Raw genomic sequence first — 23,887 nt, forward strand, 5'->3', positions numbered from 1 at the left:
GGACCCCCACACAAAAATCACAGTGTACCATTCAATCAGTGCTTTTTCTCCCTCCTCTCCATGGTTCTCTTAAAGGTTTTAACCATGGCGAGAATGAAAAGTGCCAGCATTAGAAGCCTTGGCCTATTGAGTAGGTGACAGGGTCTGCCAGAATATGATCCTAATCCTGTTTCCAGCATTCTTTTAGCCCAGTGGCATTGCCATTTCGCAGCATATTCTCTGAGCTGTCAGGCCCAGTGAAATCCCTCTAATAGTGCATTGCCCAGATACACATCAAAGCCCTCCTAGAAACCACCAGCATTAACTTGAGAAGGAATCACAAGTACAATCAGGCTCACAGTTCCACATACACATGCAAAAACTTGCCTCAAAGTCGGTAATCTGAAAATTAAAAAAACAAAACAAAAACCCAAGCTTGAAACTTGGAGGTGTCCAGAAAAGTTATATATAAAAAAAAAAAAAAAAAGCTGCTTCATGTGGAGGTACCCTTCAGATGATGTATCAAGAGAGAAATAAGTTATAGATATAAGCAAAACAAAGAAAAGAGTGATATCAAGAGGCAGACAACAGGTGGCTAAACGGTGTATCCAGGGCCACCCTCCTTTAGTTCCACTTCATCTTCCATTTTCTTCTTGTCCTTTTTCTCTTAAACACTCTGACTGCCATCTCGCCCCTCCCCGGGTAATCTTCTTAGAGAGAAGAAAACCTCCATTCTCTCTCTTCTTAATCTGGCTGCAGCCTAAACCTACGGCTGCATTTCCAATGTGGGCTTCACTGAATCGAACGGCAGTGCTCTCAGCCACTTCATGGAGTATCAAGGCTGTCTGCGAATGCTTAGATCACACGCTGGAAAACACGCCTGGTTTTATGAAGCCTTTTTGAAGGAATATGAAGGAGAGCCTGTGGATCTGAGGGGAAATGTTGTTTGCTCAAGACTGCAACTAAAAGTGCATGACTATATTACAGAACAGCATTGGGCAGTGTAAAAAAAAAAAAAAGAGAAGTGAATCATACAATTGTGTTATTTTCATACTTGACAAAGACGTCCACAGACCAGGAGACCATCGAGCAAGGCCAAACAACATTTATGACTAATTGAGTTACTAAAATTGTAAAGAGAGAAAGTTAAAGAATAGCTTGGAAACATATGAGAAACACATACACTCAAATGTTTAAATGACTTTTGAGGTGTTCTCTATTTGGTGCTACTATAATTTCAAACACTTTTAAAAACCAAAATATTAACTTTGGGGGGGGGGGGGGGTAAAGGTGTCACACATCAAAGATGTAACTGGCTTCATTAAGACTCATCTCAGTTTTTAACATGGTTAATGAACATTTCCACACAGGTTTGTTTATGTTGCGCTCAATAATAAAGTTCTCAATTTCTGTTTAGATTATTAGAATCACTTGAAAAGAGCAAACATAAAGACGACTCAGCAGAAATAGTTTGTAGCACAAATGTATTAACTTAAGTAACTGATGTGCATAGTTCTTGGGCCACTTATGACTAATCAGTGAATTATTATAAAATATTTGCTCATTGATCAGTGACTTTGTTCAGTCTCATTTGAAACAACTTGGTTAAGCAGACATTTCTCAAAACAGACTTGCCTACCTCAAGCCTCACGAAGTCGGGCGATTCCATAAATAAGGAATAAAGTCATATACAAAAATATTTAAACATTGACAAACCTTTCCGCTTGTTGGCTTTGTGCATCGCAACAATGGATTAGACATGAAACGTTTTTACTCGATGCAATGTTTTTTTTTTTAAAAAAAGGTCCTACAACATTCACCTGATTTGGATGCAAACACTCCCAAACTAAAGTCTGCACTTGAAATCGTGGTTGTTATATCTCAAATATATTATGAACGTGTGAAGAGCCTGAAAATGGAACTGAAATGATCAAAAAAATTAAAGTACCATCATGATGGTTTGTATCTCAATAACATTTGTGAGGTTTACGTTTCCTTACATTCTTCCTGCGATCATTAAGACATTTTGATCAACTGCTTTAATAAATAGTGTTAATTAAAAAACAAAACACTTTCAAACTGTTCTTTGCCTCATGAGTCTAACACTCAATAGATTGAAAAAAAAAAGTTTCAGTGACTTTCATTCTGACATAGTGTGTTTGTAATAAAAATACGTTTCAGAACTGAGCAGTAAAGACAGGAACAGCTGTAATCTGAAAATCCTCGGTAGTATTTTTTTCTATTCACCCTGTGGCTGCGAGCAGCAGAGGGTGCATCCTGCTGGGCACCGTCTACATGGTGCGTTGCTAACAAAGACCCCCACTGTTGAAATCTGCTCTCCCACCGCTGACTGGGATCAGGTCTGATCTTTACCTCTGGGCTGGAAACGCCACAGCAGGAACACCAGCGCCTGCTTTAAACACACAAACCGCCAATATTACCCTCCACATGTGGCTCTACAAAACACACAGACTGAATGGCTGAGGACAGATATTTTTAACAAAATAGGTACTGTTTTGGTATATGGAGCTTGACACTGATGTGCACAAGAAGATTCATTCCGGTGCTGCTGTGATTCGAGGTGAGAGCACAAGACTATTACAGTTTTTTGCATGTTTATTATCGGAAAAAAAATAAAAAATACAACATTTAAATTGTGTTTGAAAACACAACAGAAGCTCGGTTGTGTAGTTAAATCCATAATATTCATCTTTCTAATACACAGCATGTCTCCCTAACACAGGCTTACACACAGGGACACAAATGCACAGCGCTTCATTGGCTAATTCAATAATAAAGCAGGCAGCCATTCGAGTCTATAGACAGGAGGAATAGAGAGTAACTCATCTCTAACAGTCTGCCGTCTCCTGAGTGTTAAAACATGTAAATTTATGGAGGAGCCCATAGGAAACACATATTTACAATACGTTTAGGTAATCACAAGATATGCGGAGAGGCATTCAGGGCCCTGGGGACGAACGCAGTCAATACAAAAATAGTTTTTATGTGTCATTAATTCCCTCTGCATTCCCCGATACATCCCCCTTTTACCGCAGTAATACAGTAATCACTCACAATCGCACAGAAAATTATCTGCACTCATCTGTGGAATAAAAAAGCGGAGGGGCAAAACGGGGCGAACCATCCCATTTTAGTTCTCTGCTGCCTCTTTAATGTTCATCTGGGAGCCGCATGGCTGCCGTCCATCCCTGTACAGGGATGGGAGTCAGCTCCGGCGCTTGGAGCAGCTTAATGACAGTGGGATGTGGATGGAGGATTCGTTGGAAACACACACACACACACACACACACATATACACGCACTCCACAGACACACACACCTTTTTCACGCTACATTGCCTGGCCAGGACAACATAAAGGGTCATCGGCGGTGTGATGAAAAAGAGGCACCTCTGCGCTACATATTAGGTTGTGATAAGAGGAAACATTTCACCTCTGAGTGATATCAATGCAAAACAGAGTCAATCCAGCTCTAGTAATGAAAGTTGCAGATTCGGATGTGAGAAGCCAAATGGTCAAATAAGTCATTACCTGTCTGCTCATTACGTCGCCCCGCCATAGAGCCACATATCGCTTTATTAGGCAAAGCCATCAAACCTGATGAATAACCAAGGAAACAAGTCAAGCCCCGTTCCAGTGCAGAGTTAAAGAGAATTCTGATGGAAATTTGTGTCCCAATAATGTGATTCTGCAACATGAAATATCACCTCTATCCATGGGACAAAGTGCAGGAGGACAGACATACTGCAGCTCCTGCCATCTTTACCCACATAGGTTTAGTGTCCTCTAGTGGACGCAGAGGTTATAGGATATATCCACTCTTTAGCTACTGTTGACACCTACGGGACGAACATGAAATTGCAAGTAAGAAAAAGCGTTTCAATGCTTTTAAAGGAGCAACGCCATCACGATGACATAATCCAGTTACATCATCTAGATAGGCCAAAAAAAAACTTGGTGGCCAAGCCCAACTGTGCAAGAAGACATGAATGAAGGAACCTTGATCTGGCATCAGAGAGACAATCTGAGCTCAAGAGTCCAGAAGGAAATGACTTCAGGAGCCAAGATCTTGAAGTGATTTCCCAACAAGCCCAGTGGTCCCCAGTCTACGTCAGCCTCTTCAGTTTGCACATGTAAATGGGTCCAAAGTTCGAGGCTAAATGTGGGACAACCATCTCACCCAGGTGGAGGTCAGGAGCAAAGTGAAAGGTGTTTCTGAACATTTGTGTGAGCGGTCGTAGACTGACAACCTGGAGATGGACAAGATCAGAACAAAGAGAAAATGAATAAATCACCCCGAGATAGGTTCTCAGATAATGACTGCATGAATGCAAATATTAAAAAGGTGTGTGTTTTTATTGGTCTTCAAACTGCTTAAAAATGTCAACAATCTTTCCTCATGTCGTATTTTGTCTTGACATCTTATTCAAAGCCAGAGTTTATGTTGATCACCATGAAGAATCTAAGTCCATCTGCCTCTCCAGCCTTCTTGTTAACCGATTGTCCATTAAATATAGGGTGTTCATTCGGTAGTGCAGGTGTAATCCCTCTATAAGTTTGTGTTAATGAAAGCTAGTGGAGCTCAATGTTTCACATATGCAACATAAAACAAACACACCAAGTTAATGCTTTAATGCAAAGTGGCATTCAATCAAGTAGGAAATACACCAGAACAGAGAAACCTGGCGAAAATTATTATGCTAGAACAAATTAATAAAAGCTTGTCGACTTCACGTACATGATTTTCTTACTGAAACATACCAGAAAGCCCCATTACATTATTTATACCACTATTAATACAACTATAGTAACACATAAAGTTCACTGAGTGTCTCACTAACCTGAAGGTTGATGTCGTGGTTCTCTCGAGCGACATAGATGGCCTGTTCAACCACACTTTGGTTCTGGCTTTGAGAGAGTGTGCAGGTGGAGTAAAGGATCTCTCCACCAAGACACGCTGCTTGTATTCCCGCTCTGCGGGGGGGGGGGGGGGGGGGGGTGTCATTAAACTGTTCACCTTGTAGCTTTAAAGTGAAACCCTTGAATAGTGTAACGTTTTCTAGGCGTTATCACCACACTTACACCAGCAGCTCCAACTGTAGTTGAGGGAGCCTCCGTCTCTCGCCGGTTCTGTTCTTACTGAATATATTGTTGTCGTCCTCCATGAGTGAATGTCTGTCTGTGGTGCAAGGGACGTCAACGAGTACCTGAACCCACACAAAAAGGTGGAGGGAGGACACAGTGTGACATCGTTTCGACCAGCGCCAATCGGGAAATCTCAACATGCTGAACATGATGGTGGGAGGGCGTCTTACTCTATCAAAGGTGTTCCTTTCAATTTCACCCCATTTTGTGCCATCGAATGAGGTGATGCGTAGTTTCTCATTCGTCAAAAACTCCTTTGGAACGTAGCTGTTGAGAACCTTCCGGAGTCGCAGGGTTCGGGAAACCGACGTGTCGTTTACACACAAAAACCCTTGCAGACAAACAGTGGATGATATTCAGACGAGCTGCAGGAACATGTACTGAAAGTGGATGGAAATCAGAGAGAAGAGAGTGCTGCTCACTGATGGATTGGGTTTGAAGTAAAGCAAGGGTCTTTCCTCCCGGAGCAGCACAGAGGTCGAGCACATTGTGACCGTCCTGTACGCCCAGTGCAAGACAAGGAAGTACAGATGCTGCGTCCATCAGGTAGTAACTCAACATGCCACACATGTCTGGCCTAAAGAACGAAGCGCACATGAGGATCAGACCACACATTGGTGAAAGATCCCATTAGCAGGCAGGACAGAGGAGTTTGTCTCACCGAGCAGGCTTGAATCGCGTCACGTCGCCTCGCGGAAATACTAAACACTTGATGTTGGGGCTCAGCCGTAGGGCAGTTGGCTGCTGACCGTCAGAATCAAAAACAGTAGATTCCTCGTCGCACCCGATTTCAGAGTTTTGATTTGTGCGCAGTGGTTCATCTACAGGAGAAGATCAAACTGCAGTGAGTCCTTGACAAACGCCCTGAACAAAATACTAACACGGTTTCTAATTTTCCGATGAACTAATTTAGCATATAGTGTATCAACAAAAATGAGCACGTTACACAGAAATAGAAAATGCTACGAACACTAGGGATGCACGCGTACCTTCTACGTGTCTGTCACTGATGAAGTCTCTGCATCCTTGGCTTTGGAGGTCTTCCACAATGCCGTGGTTTGAGAAGCAGTTGAGCAGGGCTCCGTACTTTCTCTCCGACAGGAGGGCAACTCTGACCGACGGCCAGATCTTCCCCAGCTGGACATTATAGGTGACATCAAAGTGCTGCAGGGCCAGGTGGGTAGGTGGGTGTTTGACACGTGTAGCCGCCTGGAAGGCAAGGCACATTTCTTCATAGAACACCAAAGTGATTAAGAATTTTAATGGCAAAAAAAACCCAACCCCAACAACAATGCATTTAAGAAAGGCATAGTGAATATAGTAAACAATGTATTACCATAAATGTAAAACAATAAGAAAATTCTATTGTGAAATAGAAAGGTTGAACAATTAATAGTGTTTTAAGGCCTGATTTAAAAGAAGTGGGTGTGCCAGCAGCCCTCAGGTGTTCAGAAAGGTTGTTCCACAGGCGAGGAACGGAGGAACGAAGAGCTGCTTTACCTGGTTTAAACATTTGAATTTGACTGTTACAAAAATCCCATTTATAGAGTTATCATTGACTTAATTTAGCAAAACATGATCATCTATTTTCACCTAAGACTCTTCCCAAAAGGCACGTGCACATTTATAGGGGAAAAAAAGGCTTCAAGGGCTTTTAAAGGATGTGTATTCTGAGCATCTGTAAAATGAAAAACATCGACCTTATTAGCGTTCTATCTCGCGATCTATTAGCGTGTCCAGGACGTACCCATTTCTCCTTCACCCGGTTTCTTCTGGGTGTTAAACTCCTTAAATCTTTAACTTTTCTGAGCAGCAGCCTGCAGTCCAACATCAGAGCCATCACTACGTGCAACCGCTATTTCCTCCGACTTTGCCTCGATGACCAAAACAATCGTTCCGTATGTTGAATTCTACATGGGCGGGCCTTTGCCTTAAATCCCCGATGTGGATTGGCTAAGAGAAGCTTCGCTCATATATTTCAACCAATAGAAATCGTCTTCCGGTGAATTCTTCCTGGGGTTTCCGACGGATGACCGACCTCGCGTCCTCAGCCAACCTCCGAGCGCGACACCTTCGCGGAGCAGCGGACACATTTCGGTGCTTTTTTGTCATTTCAAAGACATTAATCATGGGTTTCGAGAGGAAAATGCTCACGTACGGAGACCCCGATGACGAGGTACGGAAATATGATTATTATGCGGCTTTAAGCCGCTTTGTAGGGCCGTGTTGTGTGTGGTTACCTAACTGCTGCGAATCCTCGCGAGTTCATTTGAAATTACATGTTATTTATATAGCCAATGTGACACACAGCTTAGTCTATGTGTTGAAAAGCTACGATCGAAGAAACTGGAGGATTGTTTTTCATGTCACTGACCTCAGATCTTACCTTTTCATCTCACCGATAAGTTCCGCTCGCTGTCCTACAGATCCCTAGCTAATGTAGACCCACAACAAACTGAGGCAAAATCACATCATCGTATCATTATACCAAAGTTTTTATCCTTTTCAACGCTTTCAGTTAATTACAGTGATTGACTCAAAACGTATTGAGTTCAAATAGATCCTAATTTAGAAAAACAAAAAGTTTTGTCCATCTTTCAGTATTAACCTCCATTGGGCTGATGATCAAACTCACTATTCCTAATAATTCAAATATGGATAAAATATTTCCAGGACTCTAAAGTACATAGATAACTTTTATCTGCACATAACGATTCTGGTAACAAGTTTTAAAAGGCTATAAAATGTCCTCAGTTTTTGCTGAAGTTACTAAATTCATATTTACCTAAATGGGCTTAATTGAAATATATTAGTCACTGTTGTCTTTCTGAAAGCTGTACAAGTATTTCCTTCTTTTGCAACAGTTCAGATGTGTTATAAAGCATTTATTGTATAATTGTTTGAAAACCTTAAAAGCCATTTTGCACATATGAGTACTGTTTTGGATTTAACTGCTTTATATATTTTTTATTTTTCACTCAATGCTTTTTTAACAATATGAACTGATCAGATTTAATGAACCAAGTCATCTTAATGTCATCAATATTAAAAATGACCAGGAGGAAGATGCACCTGAGGAGGAGGAGGAGGAAGAAGAGGAGGAAGATGAGGAGGACCTGGTGGTAAGTTTCTTCATTATTACTTATGAATATTGATTGTGTATAATAAGTGCATTCATCTGAAGATTTGTACATTGGTCACATAAATGCCTATTTATAATAATGCATTTTATTTGTATGTTTTAAAACACTTTATATCATACCATTAGGAAATCAACAACCAATAAATGGACAAACATCATAAAAATAAATTTGTAACATTTGTAGAAGAAAGCATGGGTTCCAGGTGCCTTTTAACATGCCTGGCATCTTTTGTTGTATTTTAATTGTATTTAAAGACAGTAATTCCCCCTCCTTCAGTATCACATCCTCGATTCTATAAAACCTGGTTTATTCTCACATTTTACAAAAAGGCAAATTAATAAAATAGTATATAGATAGTAATAGAATTAACATGAAAATACATGTGTAGAAATTCATAGTTAGCTCAGCTTCATCCTATTTGATACAAGCAATTTCATTTTGTGCCCTTCAGGACCCTTTAGAAACGATACGGGCCAAGTGTGAGCAGACTGAACACTGTGTGCACAACAAGGAGCGCCTGGAGGCCTGCGAAGCTCGGGTCGGCTCCAGATCCAACACGGTAGAGGAATGCACAGAAGAGCTCTTTGACTTCCTGCATGCACGAGACCATTGTGTAAGTATGTTGTTATGAAATGCGTGGCATCTTTCCCCATGTTGTTTTCTCTTCCGTGGTCCACAACACAAACTGGACTGCCTTTTGTTACTTTTTTGCAGTAAAGCTGCTAATTGTTTTGTCTTCTATCTTTGCAGGTCTCACATAAGTTGTTCCACAATGTGAAATGATGTGCAAGACCTTACCTCCCAGATTCGTCTATTTAACTGTTAAAGAACTGTAAATCCATGATGTCACCTGATGTGAACTTGTCAGGGTTGTTGCCACAATGTGTTGTGGGCACCTTCATTTTAACAGTTAATGCAAATAAATACTCAGACTGTCATGTTTTTTTGTGGTTCAGATTCAACAGCAAGATCACGGCTCCAAAAGGAGTTTACCTCAGGTTTAGTCATGGCTATATTTTTCTGATGAGAAAATAAAGGTTTTCTTTGGTTTCCACTTGAGTTGCTTGTCTTCATGTTGAATTGATTGCAACAGCTGAGGTGACACATTGTGACTTTCTTAAAATTGTTACAATAAAAAATAAGCCCCTTGATTTAAAGTTACAGGATGTATTTTTTATTTGCATAGTGTGTGGCAACAACAGCTTAGATTTGAGTGGTATAGAGGAGAAAACGGTACATGCACATACAAAACATGATCCCTTGTCACAACAAGATGTGAAGCTTTTATCTTGATTTCCCACAAACATTTAAATCAGCAGTTGACACATTTTTGTGTTTATGGACTCAAATTTTATTTGAATACATGCAAGTGCTCACGATAAATTATTGTTAAAAAAAAAAAATATTTGGAAATAAAAGTTCCAGCAATGGGCAGATGGTGGCAGTGTGACTCCAGACACAACTAGTTAAAAAAAAAAAAAAACCCCGTTAGGTCTATGGCTGGTTTCATTTCAGAAAACCTGAACTTCTCAGCACAAAAAGCACTTCTCGTGCACACAGTGCACACCTTCACATCACTAAAACACTCGACCTCACCACACATTTTCCTTGCTGCAGTCAACAAAGTCCTCCATGGAAGCCTGCGGGGAGCAGAGTGGAGGTTATAGGACTGAGCTTCAACAAGTGCTCTTCTCAAGCACTCATGGGATTAATCGCAGTGTATAATGAAGTCAAATACTGCAATTAAGTGCTTGCCTCCTTTTTCCGATTTGCCTTCGACGCACTCAAACAGTAAAATGATGCATTTCAGTAGAGGCATTCATATTGGCACTCGCCTGCATTAGCAGTCGCTCCTTTCTTAGTTTCTTGTAGAAGAGCAGAACATCTGGATCTGCCCGGACCACATGGGGGTTGAAATCCATGACCCTCAGACCTTCCAGACTTCGAGCCCGGGACAGGGCCACATAGGCCTGGCCGCACTCAAACACACGTGCCAAAGAGATTTCCACACAGTCCAGTGTCATCCCCTTGGTGCAACACAATGTGGAAAATTAGAAACCAATACAAACATTACATCAGATAGTACAATGGCTAAAAAAAAAAAAAAAAGGACAGCTGATTCATTTCATACATGCAAGTAGAAATTAACATCTGCTCATTTAAATTTGTGTATTTTTCATCCAAACAATGAGAACTATATCACTGGAGAGAATGTACTGGCAGAGCTCACCAGAGGAAGGTTCTTTCGCACCTCCAACTCAATATTTTCAGCTGCTACTGATTTTAACAATCATTGACTTCATCTGTTGAGGGCGATTCTTTTTTTTTTTTTGTCCTTTCATTTCGAGACCAAGCACTGGCCACATCTTGTCAATGAAACCCTGACCTTTGAAACCAATTTCAGAGTTTGAGGTCAAGCATCTGTTGTGGCAGCAGGACTGAAGCTGCGGCTCATACAGCAGAGTGATCTGAGATGATGGATGCATCTTATTTGTACAGTCAATGTTAATATTTTGTTTAGTGGGGGTTTTCACCCGAGCTTCCAACGAAGCCTCTATAGGCAGCCCTACCAAATCAAACAAGACTCTATTCCCTCTTTACCAGGTTAAATCTATTTAAATTCTATAAATACCAATTAAATAGTTGGTATCATGTCGTTTAACTGGTGTGGCGTCCAGCAGCAGGACAATCGTGTGTCTGAGCTCACCTGGCTCTTGTGGATGGAGATGGCCCAGGCCAGTTTGAGGGGCAGCTGCTGTCGGCTCAGGTGGACCCCCCCACTGGACTTAAACACCCAGCGCTCCAGCTTCAGTACCTCTGTGACGCCACACAGGAAACGCACGTGTGGAAGTCCTATGAAAACCAGTCCAGGAGTCAGTACATTTACATGTAGAAAATGATCCTCACCATTCCATCTTTAAAAACAATCTGTGGCATTTATATTACTGGAATTTGTTATATGCAGCTCTAATGTGAGGAATTAATCAAAAATCCTTCCATGATCCCTTTTTATTCTGCATTAGAATGGTGATTAGTGTGAATGTTTCACATAACTTGGGTGAGGTTTTTGACTCAGGATTAACTTCGGTGCACTGCAATGCTGTAACAGCCACGATTCACGCAATCTATAGAAAGTGAATACAAGAAGTGAGTGTTTGGTGCGAGACACAAAATTGCTCTTGTGTTCGAGTCCCTTCTACAAACATCCATCAAGCCGGAAGGAAATAAAAAAAACATGTTTTAGTAACGGAGACAGACTGACAATTTATTTCTGAACACACAATAAAGAGAGAACTGATGGTTTTAGGAACTCTTGTGACTGTACACGATACAGAATTAACCTGTGAAGCCACAATCTGTCAATCTCCAAAGATCGAACTATTATTACTAAATATAGATTGACTTTTTGCTCAAATAGGGATATCTAGCCCCACACTTCTACCACACCCACAAACAGCCCTTTAGTTTCTTGTTTGCTTTTTAGGACTATCTTGTTAAATGTCAAATTATCTATTTAAAATGCATCTTCTATTTTTTTTTAATCAACCTGATACTTTCCAACGGATATTGGCGATTATAAACACATGATGTAGTAAAGTTGAACACAGACCCTGTTTTCCAGAGTCAAAAGCCACCACGACCCCTCGTGCTCCGTTGACCAGACCTCGAGCAACGTCCAGGTTCTTTGTCAGCATGACCTTTAAAATACCCAACGAATGGACAGCAAGGTGAACGCACTCCTCAGGAAGGAGCAAGAGTTGCATGCAACGGCTGCGTGTCAAACTGCGACTGTCTCACCTGAGCTCCCACTTTGAGTTGGATCAGTCGACCGACGGGACTGTGAGCGTCGATGGTGCGCACAAGTGCCGGGTCGCTGTCCGCTGCTTCAAAGACCCGGTCCGGCCCTGCAGGACAAAGACAGGTTCATTGAAAACGCCACTATTTTAAGGGGGTTAAATTGAATTATAAACATATGAAAAACAAATCCATTGTCTTGACTCAAACAATACAATTATGTGTGAGAACATTGAAAGAAACAGCAGGTTTATTTCTGCTTGGCTTCACAAAGTAGTTATATCAGGAGGGGAACCGACGCACGTCACAACACGTTCAACCCCCTGCTGAGACGGGCTCTTGAGAGGAAATAAGGAAGAAGAAGAAGAATATAGAATAAAATAAGGAACCGTGAATGATTGAAACCGCAGCTACTAAATTAGCCCGTTTTCACCTGCATCCCTTCAAATTAACACAGAGCCAAAAGAAAGGGACCAGACCTGGCAGCTGCTGCAGTTTGTTGTTGTTTGTGAGCTCCACGTCGTCCTTGTGCGTGCACAGCCTGGTCGCCAGAATGCCATCCCTCTCGATCTGGTGGTAGGCGCTTCTCATCAGCTTGGCTGTGACTTCCTCCGTCACCCTGAACCACGTTATTGAAAAAGTATATTTTCCTCAGAAAAGAAGTGCCTTCCTGAATAAAAAAAACCAATGGTGCACTTTTGGAAGTGGCCAAAAGCAAAAGTCTCTGAGTCAGGAAACCAGGGTTCCCGGGGAAAACCCACACATAGAAACATCACGAAAAGTTTGGACTTCAGGTCCCAAACAGACTGAAAAAAAACAACAAAACAAAGATTTGCTGTGAGGCAAGAGTGCTAACGCCCACACTACCAGCTGATTGGAGATCTGTTACAAATGGGAACAGGTATGAATAATGCTATGGGCATGGAATATAGATACAAATGGTATAGAAGCATTTTTAGACTTTGCTTTACAATCACATGGACTATACATTACGACTATATAGCAGCATGAATAAAGCTTGCTTATTACTTTACCTTCCCTGAATAAAGCTTGCTTATTACCTTACCTGCCCACTCTCACTGCCTGCAGGAGGGAGATGAAGCTCTGATCAGTTTGTCTTCGCACTTCCGTTAACTCCATGTTGACTTGGATGACCTTACGCCAACTCCTGGCCTGAAGGTTCACAAAGCAGAGTAGGTGTTCATTACTATTATTGTTTACTTTCCAACAACATCCATAAATGCTCTTCAGGAAATAAGCCCAGACACTGCGTCCAGATTGTGACGTGTGAACAGCATAAACAGATATGAGTGAATCCATGCTGCTTTGTGCAGTAATGACTCACAAGGACTAAGAGCAACCTGGTGGCATTATTTTTCAACACGCTGCAAAAAGAGACACACTCACCACCTCAATACACCTTTTATACGCAGTATGGCGAAACAATATTCATTCACAGATGAATAAGTGAACGCTCTTGGTTTGGATCAAAACATTTTTTTTTCCCAAAACGACACTCACACCTTTTGTATGGCAGTTGTATTGACCATACATCCTATTTTTGCTTCATTCAGTGTCACAAACACTCAGAGTGTGTCGAGACTGTTGTTCTGACCTGGAAGCAGAAACCGGCCTTTTCCTTTCCCCTACAAACTGGCGGCAGCTGAAGGAAGTCGCCACATACGATGAGCTGGATGCCTCCAAACGGCTCGGTGGATCTCCTGACTGACCTACAGGAGTGCAACACAGTCTGTCACTCATCACCAAGTACATTCTATTTATACGGCACTTCTCACAGATCGAAGAACCTCATAATAAAAAAAAAAAGTTGGGAATTCAACATCTTTTTCAGTTTCTCGGTGATACTGTATGTGTCAGTTACCAAATGGTAAACTTTCTCAAGAATAATGGTAAATGTTTTTTAAGGGGGGGGGTCATCAGGACCACTTAACTTTAACAGTAAAATATGTTATACTAACCAGACTAGTGAAAGACAATTTTTCCATTGAGTCACATGCTGAATTATGCAGCAACTTCTTCCCTCTGGCGTCTGTGTGATTTACCCATTATAGTCACAAAAAGAAGAAAAAAAAATCTTATAATGAAAACAGCAATCAAATCTGAGCCCTCAAGCAAATTATGTACGCCACCTTTGTTTTCCTCAGCCGAAATAAAATTTGATTAAACCTTTTTGTCATTACAAAAGGTACATGGACAGTAAATTTAGTTTGGTATCCATGAGAGAGGAAAGCTGTGGAAGAAATCAAAATATCCAAGTTAAATGTGTAAAATTCAAAATGCATGAAATCCGGATTAAAAAAAAAAAAAGAAAAGAAGTTGTGTCTTAAAACAAGGTGCCAGGTCTGAATGAGGTATGGGATAAGTTAAAAACTCTCCATCTGAATGTGCACACATAAAAGATAAAAATGAGACATTAAGGCCAGATATAAGTCAGTAAAAAAAAACACAATCTTGATTTAATCAAGTAAAACAAATGAGTTGAACATGTTATTTTAGCACACCTTGCTATGTCAATGTCTCAGAGGAGCAGAATCACAATAAAACAGGAAACAATGAATCAATAATTTAACATTATGAAGTAAGTAATGAGTGTCAAGTGCAAAGTTTGATTAACATCCTCACCTGGCTACCGACTCCAGCTTGTCAAAAAATTGGGCCTCCACCATGGAGACTTCGTCAATGATGAGGTGTCGACAGCTTGTCCAGTGCTGCAGCACCCCGGGCCTCTGAGCCAGCTCAATACACTGCTCCAGGGGGGCACATCCTGAGCCAATACCTAGAAATAGCACGGACACAATGACGAAGACGCAGACGGCCAGAGGGAACGGAAATAGATAACGTGGACAAGCTAGATTATGTGGGAAGCCAATATTTAATTAAAAACATTAGTTATCTGGTTTAAAAAAAAAGAAATTTCATCATAATGTTGCAACTTCATGTTTTCTTAATGAGAGCATACATTTGTATTTCTGCTCGTTTTACAAACAGAAATTGGATGAGATTCAGTACATGGTCGTGATGCTGGGTGAGAGATCTCTCACACAAATGTATTTTTCATTGCAGAAAAGCTGTTGGATTTAGATTTGCCCTTTTTCTGACATACAACGAATGACTTGCCAGCAAAGCTGTGTAGCGTCGTTCCTCCGATGTGACATGCAGCTACTCCTGTACTGGCTGTGGCAAAGGTGCTCTTTGGTGGGAGAGATCCAATAATTCTTTTCAGCAGGAAAGACTTTCCTGTACCTGAAAAAAAACACGCAAAAGTCAAAACCCAATTTTCCCGTCATACTGTCATGAAAAGGTCAGCGTTAAAAGCAAACATGTAAATCTTGTACCTGCACTTCCGGTAAAAAAGACATTCCTGCCACTCAGCACAGCACTGAGAACAGCCGCCTGCGCTTTATTTAGCTTACGAGTTGGCAGAGATAAGATGGGTTTCTTACTCGGGTTGGCCTTCACCTGAAAAATGAACAAAAACAAATAGCTGTGATATGATCGTTAAAAGGCCCTTAGAGTGTGGACTGAATCAGAAATTCCCTGAACCACTGATCCATGAGAAGAAATATGAGGGCTACTATTATTCACCATTATATCCATTACAAAATGGAGATATGACCCTCGGCTGCATCGTGCTCCTGCCTCACATTGAGAAGGTTCAAACACCTTCCTGTGGGGAGTTTGCACGTCTCCCCCACCAGTCCAAAAACATGCATGTGAGGTTTTGGTGATGCTAAATTGTTCTTCGGTGTGAATGTGAGTGTGCGTGGTCGTCTGCCTCTGTGTGTTTTGCCCTATGAAGGATGGATGTAAATATGGACCGTCAACAGTGCATTTCAATGGGGAGACGTCAGGTGCTGTGTGCACAACTCACTGGGCTGAAATTACAGTCACTCCTGGATCTTTTGACCTGCTGCCCAGGACCTGCAGCGGCCGTCTTATTAGTACGGTCTGTCAGTCCAATAGAAGTCGCTTTATTCCTCAGCTCATTGACCTTCTGGATGTCCTTCTGCTGCAGAGGACTGATGGACTCGAAGCTGCGGGGCAGCCCCTCTTTGAGCTTCTCTCGGTCGGTCAGGGGCCTGCTGCTCCTCCAGGCCTGGTGTTTGATGCTGAGGGTTTTCAGGAAGAGGCTCAGCTGGTCTGGTGGGCAGTTTGAGATGAGCAGCTGGAGGTTTTCAGGAAGCAGTTTGATGGTGCATTTCCCATCTCTGGCGAATTTGTGGAAAAGCTTGAACTCCTTCAGATGGTAACTTTGCGGGACTTTGCCGTCGTGGACTCGGAGGATGATCTCCTGGAACTCATTCCGGCCCAGGATGACGGAGGCTTTGCGGACGGCCTTCCGCCGGGTGGCCTGGCCGCAGCTGTTCAGCTGCTCCACCGTCACACAGCACTGCAGCTGGGCTCCGTCATCTCCACACGACATCGCATCGACCCTGTGCCAAAAGCAACAATTCGCAGTAGTTGTCAGAAATAACTTCGCTTCCCTTGTTTGAGATGAGCAAGTTCACGTCATCAGGTTGAACAGAAACAAAACTCCTGCGCTTCATTTGAATGAACATAAACTTCCTGATCACGCCACTTTTAAGCTTGACAACGTGATTATGAAACATAATTAACCATGGCATCGGGGAAACATTAAACCAAACACGTACCTTTGATTTCAGTCAACTTAAATCCTGATGTTTGTCTCCCTGACCGGCGTTCCTACTTTCTTCCTCCACCGCTCAACACAAAACACTCATTTTCAAATCCTCAGGACTCGGATGCAGCCAATGGGAGAGCGACTTTATTGACCAATCAGGGAGCGGAGGTTTAAACTTTCAGCCAATTGATGGCAAGGAGGGACGCCACGTGCATTCAACCGCCAATCGGTAAACATATGGATATCCGGAAATCACAAACAGTTCCAAAGTAAAGTATTTCTTCTTCTTCTTCTTCTTCTTCTTCTTCTTCTTCTTCTTCTTCTTCTTCTTCTTCTTCTTCTTCTTCTTCTTCTTCTTCTTCTTCTTCTTCTTCTTCTTCTTCTTCTTCTTCTTCTTCTTCTTCTTCTTCTTCTTCTTCTTCTTCTTCTTCTTCTTCTTCTTCTTCTTCTTCTTCTTCTTCTTCTTCTTCTTCTTCTTCTTCTTCTTCTTCTTCTTCTTCTTCTTCTTCTTCTTCTTCTTCTTCTTCCTCCTCGAATCAACTATTCAAACTATACGTTAAATATCTAATTTAAACAACAACCAGAAACCTCATTGTACAAATAAAGCTGAGGATGAGAGAAATATTCTGATCTTGTTTTGATTTTATTTAAATATATGTCATTGTAATTTGCAATGACATGATTGTATTTAACATACCAGGCTTCTGTTTCAATTTTCTTCAATCATCCAAAGTCCAAATTAAAGTATTTTCAATCTTTTTTCAACATTTCAAAAATAAATAAGAACAATAAAATTAATAACAACAACAACAACAATGATAATAATAATAATAATAATAATAATAATAATAATAATACATTTTGTTTATTGATTTTCTTTTAAAGCGTTTGACAGCCTTCCATGCGCACTGTGCCATTTCACAAATCCCTTGGAATAAAGTACAAAACATTGACCTCTTTTTCACAGACGATTATGAAGAACCATGCAGCCATCTACCTCAAACTGCTGGGTACAGCATGGAGACTTTTAAACACAATGATGATTGCAGCACTCGCAGATAATAGACATGCCTGGAGCCTGAAATGCCTGCAGGAAGGTACAGGAATAATGCAGGGAAATAATACAGACTACAATTGAAGCATATAAAGTAAATCTGGATATTAGGGTCATGATCATGTATATGAAGAGAAAGCAGGAAGAGGGAAAGAATTAAAGGTTATGATTTAGGAAAACAAACCATTAAAAGAAATAAATGTTAACAACTGGTGGTCTTATTACTCCGTGTTTAGTTCCTCAAGCACCCATTTGAGTTTAATACTCTATAACACAGGCATGCAACACACATGGAAGCAAATAACATCAAAGCAGGCCATCTCTCACTCTAATGAGAATAAAAATTGGCAACAAATATCAAACACTCATTAGAAGGGGTTCAGTAAATCCAACTCAAAGTGACCCACACATTGATCTTTCTGCTGTGTAGCAATGCACTCTGACAGGCAATTATGATTACTGTGGTAAGTGAGTCAGTCCATCATCCAAAGTCTTAAATTAAACAATATCAAACGTGATACTTCATGTATTGTGGTTCAGGATGTTTGATGCCTTTGCCCAAGCTCTGCTGGAATCTATTGTGCCCACATGAAGTGGATATACAATGTTTGTCTGATGCCGTATTCGGTGCAGTCCACGTACTTATAAATATGAAAATATGAAATTGTTGCTTCCATCCTGAATAAATGATATTTTTTTTTATTTTTGACACTGGAAAGGGATGTGCACTCAAATGAAATTATAATAATTGAAATGGAGCTGTGATGACCTTCCCACACACAAAATGTTAAGTAATGCTCTTAAAAGGCAGATGTGCTCAGCTGCAGGAAAGATTTTTAAAGCCCTAAAAACTTTTCATCTTGGAGATTTGTTGTGAAAAGCAACGCACTGTGTCAAGACATTCTCCTTATCTGCTCGGTTTACATTTGATGTAATTTATTGGGATGTGTGCTCTTGCGGGCAGTGCAAACCCGCATGAGGGTTTAAAAACTGCATGGCCACTTGCATAATCTGCTCTCATGGGACATTTATAGTAAACAGACGCTTCTAATATTACTGCACATACCCCGGCTCAGGTGGTGACTACAAGCACTTGGCTGTCTGCAAACCAAACCAAGTTTTAATTCCATGTTTGCCAGATAAACAGCAGAAGAACAGCAGCAATGCTGACTTCCAAACATTATGGGGAAATCAAATATGCATGTAATTACATCACAGAGGAGGCCAGATAAAAGCTCAAAGTAATAAGCAGACAGTCACATTTGAGGTTGTTTTCAGCATATAGATACAATTTTCCACTGTGGTGTGCATTAGAACACATTTCCATTAAAGGTATCTCTGTGATGGGTCAATTTTTACCCAATGAGAAGGCACAGGAAGACATTATTTGCAATTTCCAGCTGACCTTTAATTCTCATCATTACATGGACCGACTGAGGATTTTTGTGCCTCTTTATCTCTGAGTCTTGCAATGACTTTAATGGGGACCTGTGGGAACTGCGCTAACATCACATTATAAGCCAAATGCCAGTGAGTCACAAGACAAATGTAACTTTTTATGTTAGTGGGTGCAGATGTGGTGCTCTTGACATCATTTTCACATAATGTTATGAGAAAAAAATAAATTCCCTTTCTGAAATGTGCATTCAATCATGCTGCTGGCTCATCTGGCCCAAGTTATTGCAGATTCCAATCTAGTGTTGAACAGAAAAACACTCAACAGACCCACCAAACAAGTGTTATTCTAAGATATTAATCAATTTTTTCTTGAGTTGTATTTTTCTTTTTTTTTCTTACACACTCTTACGTCACAATGCAAATTACTAACAGTAGATAGAAAAAAGAAAACCTTACTTGTAAGCTGTCGAAATAAAGGGCACATCTACTCAGATCTCCTCTCATTTATTCACCCACACCGGCGTTTGTCTGCCAAGAAGTGAAGAAAAATCACAGCAGAGGGGCTAATTATGTGTCGTACCTTAACTTTCATGGATGTTTGGGAAGCGTGCTTTGTATGTCACTGCTGACAGGTCGCCACAGTGGCTCCCTTAAGGAGACTCTTAACCTACGACATCTCATGTTGCGTCCTTCAGTATAATACCTTCAGTATAATACAATTCAACAAACTCAAACATGCAGACTCCACGATCTGCTGTGATCCAGCCAACATGCAGCAACGCTTGAGTGTGCCGACTCTGGACCTCATCTACTACATTTTATCCAAGTATGAACAACTGTGATATTGTGCAGACACTGTGGAAACGGGTCTACTTCAGTGGCATAGTCATGTGGCAGACGCACAAAATATCACACCATCAGTTACATGCATATGCAATTGAAGATGTCTTTATTTAATTCCAAGTCGTTTATTTTAATCAAATGGCTTCCTCTGATTCTGTCATGAGGTATACCTGCATGTCCCTGTTGGACTATTGTTTCGTTGTTTATTTCTTTTCTCTCTATCTGTCATTTCTTTATATTTAAAACGGGCTCAACATCAGTCTTTGTCTGCTCTGTGAACGTAATCCATTAGTCATCCATTCAAAACGTAACCTCACACCACGCAGCTCTTTCCTACTTGCATCACAGCTCGTCTACCACTCTCTGCACCACCAGTCTGATTATCAGCAAGTCATAAAATTATACATTATTATCAGCAAGAGATGTAATCATAAACATCAATAACACGTTTTTAAGTCTGTTTTACTTCATTCTTTGGTGGCATGATGCCAAAATGAAGTGAAGGCCAAACATCAGTGTGAGGTCACACTCACAACAGAGCTCAGTGTTGTAGGACTTTTAGGAAGCTGGTCACTCTCACTCCTGCTGGCCCCTGTTGAATGCACACAAAAAAGGGAACAGAACTAATTAAAGGAGTCAGATTTTAGCAACAAGATGCTCGTTTTATTTGACTAGATCTGTTTTCTTGTCAAGAAGATGTATCCTTGAGCAGCTTAAAAATATCGTTTTTAAAAGATAATAAGAGCTGTGTGAGATTGGGTATCAAATGTTTCACTTGTCATTGTTTTAACTGACATACTGCGCTTTGAATATGGAGAATGTAATATGATACAAGCATACATTTTCAAAATTGGCAGATATCATCTTGTGTGAAATGTAAAATTAATTGTGTATCTTTAATGTTATTAAGTGTAATTTTTGTGGAGGTCCACACTTTTTCTAACACAACTCATTATTTCATAATTGGATGGCTTTGCCTGATGACTCACCCTGTTAGATGTGAGCATGTAAATGCAGGCTTTGACATGGAGTTCAGTACAATTATACTTTCACCCTTTACTTAGATTTCAGACGTTCTCTTTTAATTGAAATGAATTTTACAGAATGGGAGTCACCATAGATCAGCAATAAATTAAAGAAACAAAAGAACAAAAAAAACAAGATTATTATTGCTATCAGATTCTTTTTCAAAAATGGGGTTATCGAAAATTACCCTGAGAATGCTCATTAGACCGTACACACAGTAATGAAGCTATCTGCTTTCTGGAGATGACTCAATTCACAAGTGAAGTGGTGACTTTGATGACTGACTTTGACAACTCATGAATGACTTGTACCAGTATTTGACACAAGAGGACATCAAATAGAAAAGTAGAGCCAGTCAATCTTAGCTCTGCCTTTCTTGAAAGATATAGAGAGACCAAGGTAAACACAGACAGAGAAAAAAACCAACCTTTCCGCTGCTGCAAAAGCACTGCAGGAAGGTTGTACAGTTGAGCTGAACATCTTTTGAAGGTCCCATTGGAAGAGTGTTTTTTTTTAAACAAACAAGCAAATAAAAGCATCTTGAAACAAATACATGTTATTTCATCCCACATTCACGTACATTACAAAATGAAGCTTCTTCAAACATTAAAAAAAAAACAACTATGTGGGTGTTTAAATTATTTAATATCACTCAGGTAGTCCTTTAAATTCTGACCATGTGTCAGATAATTCTATATATATATTCTGGTCCTCAAGGTCAGAGATGTATTCTCTTCCATTTAAGGCTACTGACACAGTGACAGCTGGAGTACTGTCATAACTCTTTCCCCTGGTTATTGTATTGATTTCAGGTCTAGACAAATTTGTACTATTGACAGATTTCACAGCTTTTTCAGAAATCCTTGTCAGAGTAATATTTCCTCAGTATGTCTGTCCTGTCATATTGGCACCAGGTTGTCGTTTGGAGAAACCCTGGCCATCGTGCCTGGCCTTTAGATGGACAAGGGAGTCAGACTGAGCTCAGATAAAAACCAGGAAGGACCCTCATTAAGGCAGACAGCCCACTGAAACGTACGTGTCTCAGCTGGAATGAAGACTGAAAATATATAATGGGAAAAATCAGAGAATAGAAAGAGCACTCTAAAATTAATTTTATAAACTCAAAAAGTGAATGCCTTAAGTTTTTTTTAGTGTGCTCCTATTATTTATGAAATGTCCCATATTTAACCCTCAATTGTCCCCCGCCTTTGAATGGAACGTTTAGGTTTTTTTTGGCTTAAATAAATCTTTATTTTACAACAGCAATACGTGTTGAACTTGTTGATGTGTTGAGCTGAGATGGTCGATTTGAATGAAATGGAATATGTTTTCTTGTTATTGTGAAACCAGTGTATGTCAGTTGCTGCCATGGTCATTTTAAAATAACAGACAGAAAAAAAAAGCCCCAGTATTGTGTTTTTTTTACTGCTTTATTATTATTTTTAATTATTATCTACAGTGAAAAACAGATCTATTTTGAAAGAGTACTCTTGCTCCAAAAACACTTTTGTATGTCTCAATGAGGTTGCGAGCGAAACACAAAAGCCTTGTAGCCTTATTTGGCCTTCTTGCTTCCCCGACATGAACAAAAAAAACAACTGTCGTGAATGATTAACGTATCAGAATAATCAAATTACCGAAAGAGGACAGTTTTTGTCCACAGTTCCTGTGTTTACCTCAGCCCCCAATCATTTTCAATCCCCAGTCACCAAGTGTCCTTTTTCTTTCCTCCTGATGCACCAAAGACAGCAGCAATATAACATGTTCACCTTGTTAGACACATTCTGTGGACAATAATGAGGCGTCTGAGATGTCAGGTTTTAGTGATAGTAGCAGTCTGATCATTTACTGATTTAGGAAACTTGGCTACAAACACATCATCTCTCTGTTGACTCACATGCCCCCCCCCCCCCCCCCCCCCAAAAAAAAAAAAAAAAAACTTGTTTTAATTAGAAGGTTAAACTGGCTCTTGGACAGCTTTGGTGTGGAGATGATGAGGCTCCACAGGGATGAAGACAGATTAACTGTGTATTTTTCCATCAATTAATTGGTTTTCCCGAGGTAGTATATCTCAGGTTCTCTTCAGCTACTTACTCTGTTTAAATAGCATCTCAAACAGCTTTTAATTGCGGTTTGAAGTCACCCAGCTCTCTTTAGTCTTTCTTACTCACAGTGCGGGAGAAGAGCTTATCCTTTTATCGTGTCTCCGCAGGTTTTCATCAGGTGTTTGAGACTGATGATAAAATCCTTTGACTGCCGAGAACAGACTGAGGGAAGTGAAAGTAAATCACACAATTTGATACAGGCAAACTAAACTATCTAAAAATTGAAGGAGGCTGTTTGGAGTGCAAAATGATTATAGGTCTGAAAACATGGATCAAATAGTCGAGTGAATCTTGAAATAAATAGGGCCATGATATATGATGCATTATGATGTAAGTAGATTACAGCCTTAAAACAACATCAGATACAAGTCATCTTTGAGAGGCTTTCGTTTTCACTACGAGCTCCAGTCTCACAACAGCACAAGTGTTGTTGATCCTTTCAAGAAAGTCATTACAGGGAAAATAAGCGTAATTCTGTAAATGTTGCCACTGAACTCCTCAAATTCATTTGAATTGACGGAGGCACTCCTATTTATGGCTTTCAGGATGGATCTGCAACAAAACAAAAGAGAGGAGGATCACAAGATTGTTTTCGGCCGTCAGCCAAATGAAACGTGTGGCGTTCTGGGAATAAGATTAGGCAACACATCAACACCTTAAATCATCCAATTAGCCTTCAACTCCGATGGCCTTCAACTGTGTCCTCTGTGTGTGTT

At 40.5% G+C, this 23,887-nt stretch overlaps 3 protein-coding genes across 3 annotated transcripts; 1 reads left to right on the top strand and 2 right to left on the bottom strand.

Moving 5' to 3' along the window:
* Positions 1–3,567: 3,567 nt before the first annotated feature.
* Positions 3,568–7,008, bottom strand: nsun4 (NOP2/Sun RNA methyltransferase 4). Its single transcript, XM_080503272.1, has 8 exons — positions 6,892–7,008; positions 6,134–6,353; positions 5,806–5,965; positions 5,567–5,721; positions 5,315–5,475; positions 5,082–5,206; positions 4,841–4,973; positions 3,568–4,249 (listed from the first exon to the last, which is right to left on the bottom strand). The coding sequence occupies exons 1-8, from the start codon at positions 6,982–6,984 to the stop codon at positions 4,106–4,108; spliced, it is 1,191 nt and encodes a 396-aa protein (XP_080359398.1). The 5' UTR covers positions 6,985–7,008; the 3' UTR covers positions 3,568–4,105.
* Positions 7,009–7,173: 165 nt separating this feature from the next.
* On the top strand, positions 7,174–9,337 carry LOC308135505 (cytochrome b-c1 complex subunit 6, mitochondrial-like; the record flags this gene model as incomplete). Its single annotated transcript, XM_080503533.1, has 4 exons — positions 7,174–7,320; positions 8,204–8,266; positions 8,739–8,900; positions 9,038–9,337. The coding sequence occupies 4 exons, from the start codon at positions 7,174–7,176 to the stop codon at positions 9,068–9,070; spliced, it is 405 nt and encodes a 134-aa protein (XP_080359659.1). The 3' UTR covers positions 9,071–9,337.
* Positions 9,338–9,879: 542 nt separating this feature from the next.
* pif1 (PIF1 5'-to-3' DNA helicase homolog) lies at positions 9,880–16,526 on the bottom strand (the record flags this gene model as incomplete). Its single annotated transcript, XM_080504087.1, has 12 exons — positions 9,880–9,927; positions 10,123–10,314; positions 10,995–11,140; positions 11,898–11,985; positions 12,086–12,192; positions 12,562–12,701; positions 13,149–13,255; positions 13,698–13,812; positions 14,726–14,879; positions 15,221–15,346; positions 15,439–15,562; positions 15,975–16,526. 12 exons carry the CDS (start codon positions 16,524–16,526, stop codon positions 9,880–9,882), a joined length of 1,899 nt encoding a protein of 632 aa, XP_080360213.1.
* Positions 16,527–23,887: the final 7,361 nt, after the last annotated feature.

The sequence above is a fragment of the Blennius ocellaris genome, assembly GCF_963422515.1.
Source record: "Blennius ocellaris genome assembly, chromosome: 10".
Taxonomy (NCBI): domain Eukaryota; kingdom Metazoa; phylum Chordata; class Actinopteri; order Blenniiformes; family Blenniidae; genus Blennius; species Blennius ocellaris.

What these genes read in the sequence shown, in the direction of transcription:
- nsun4 (XM_080503272.1), bottom strand. Translation starts at nt 6,984, where the DNA reads ATGGCTCTGATGTTGGACTGCAGGCTGCTGCTCAGAAAAGTTAAAGAT. An exon ending in CAGTGACAGACACGTAGAAG is followed by an intron (nt 5,966 to 6,133) that starts GTACGCGTGCAT and finishes CTTCTCCTGTAG; the next exon opens with ATGAACCACTGCGCACAAAT. An exon ending in ACCACGACATCAACCTTCAG is followed by an intron (nt 4,250 to 4,840) that starts GTTAGTGAGACA and finishes GTCCATCTCCAG; the next exon opens with GTTGTCAGTCTACGACCGCT.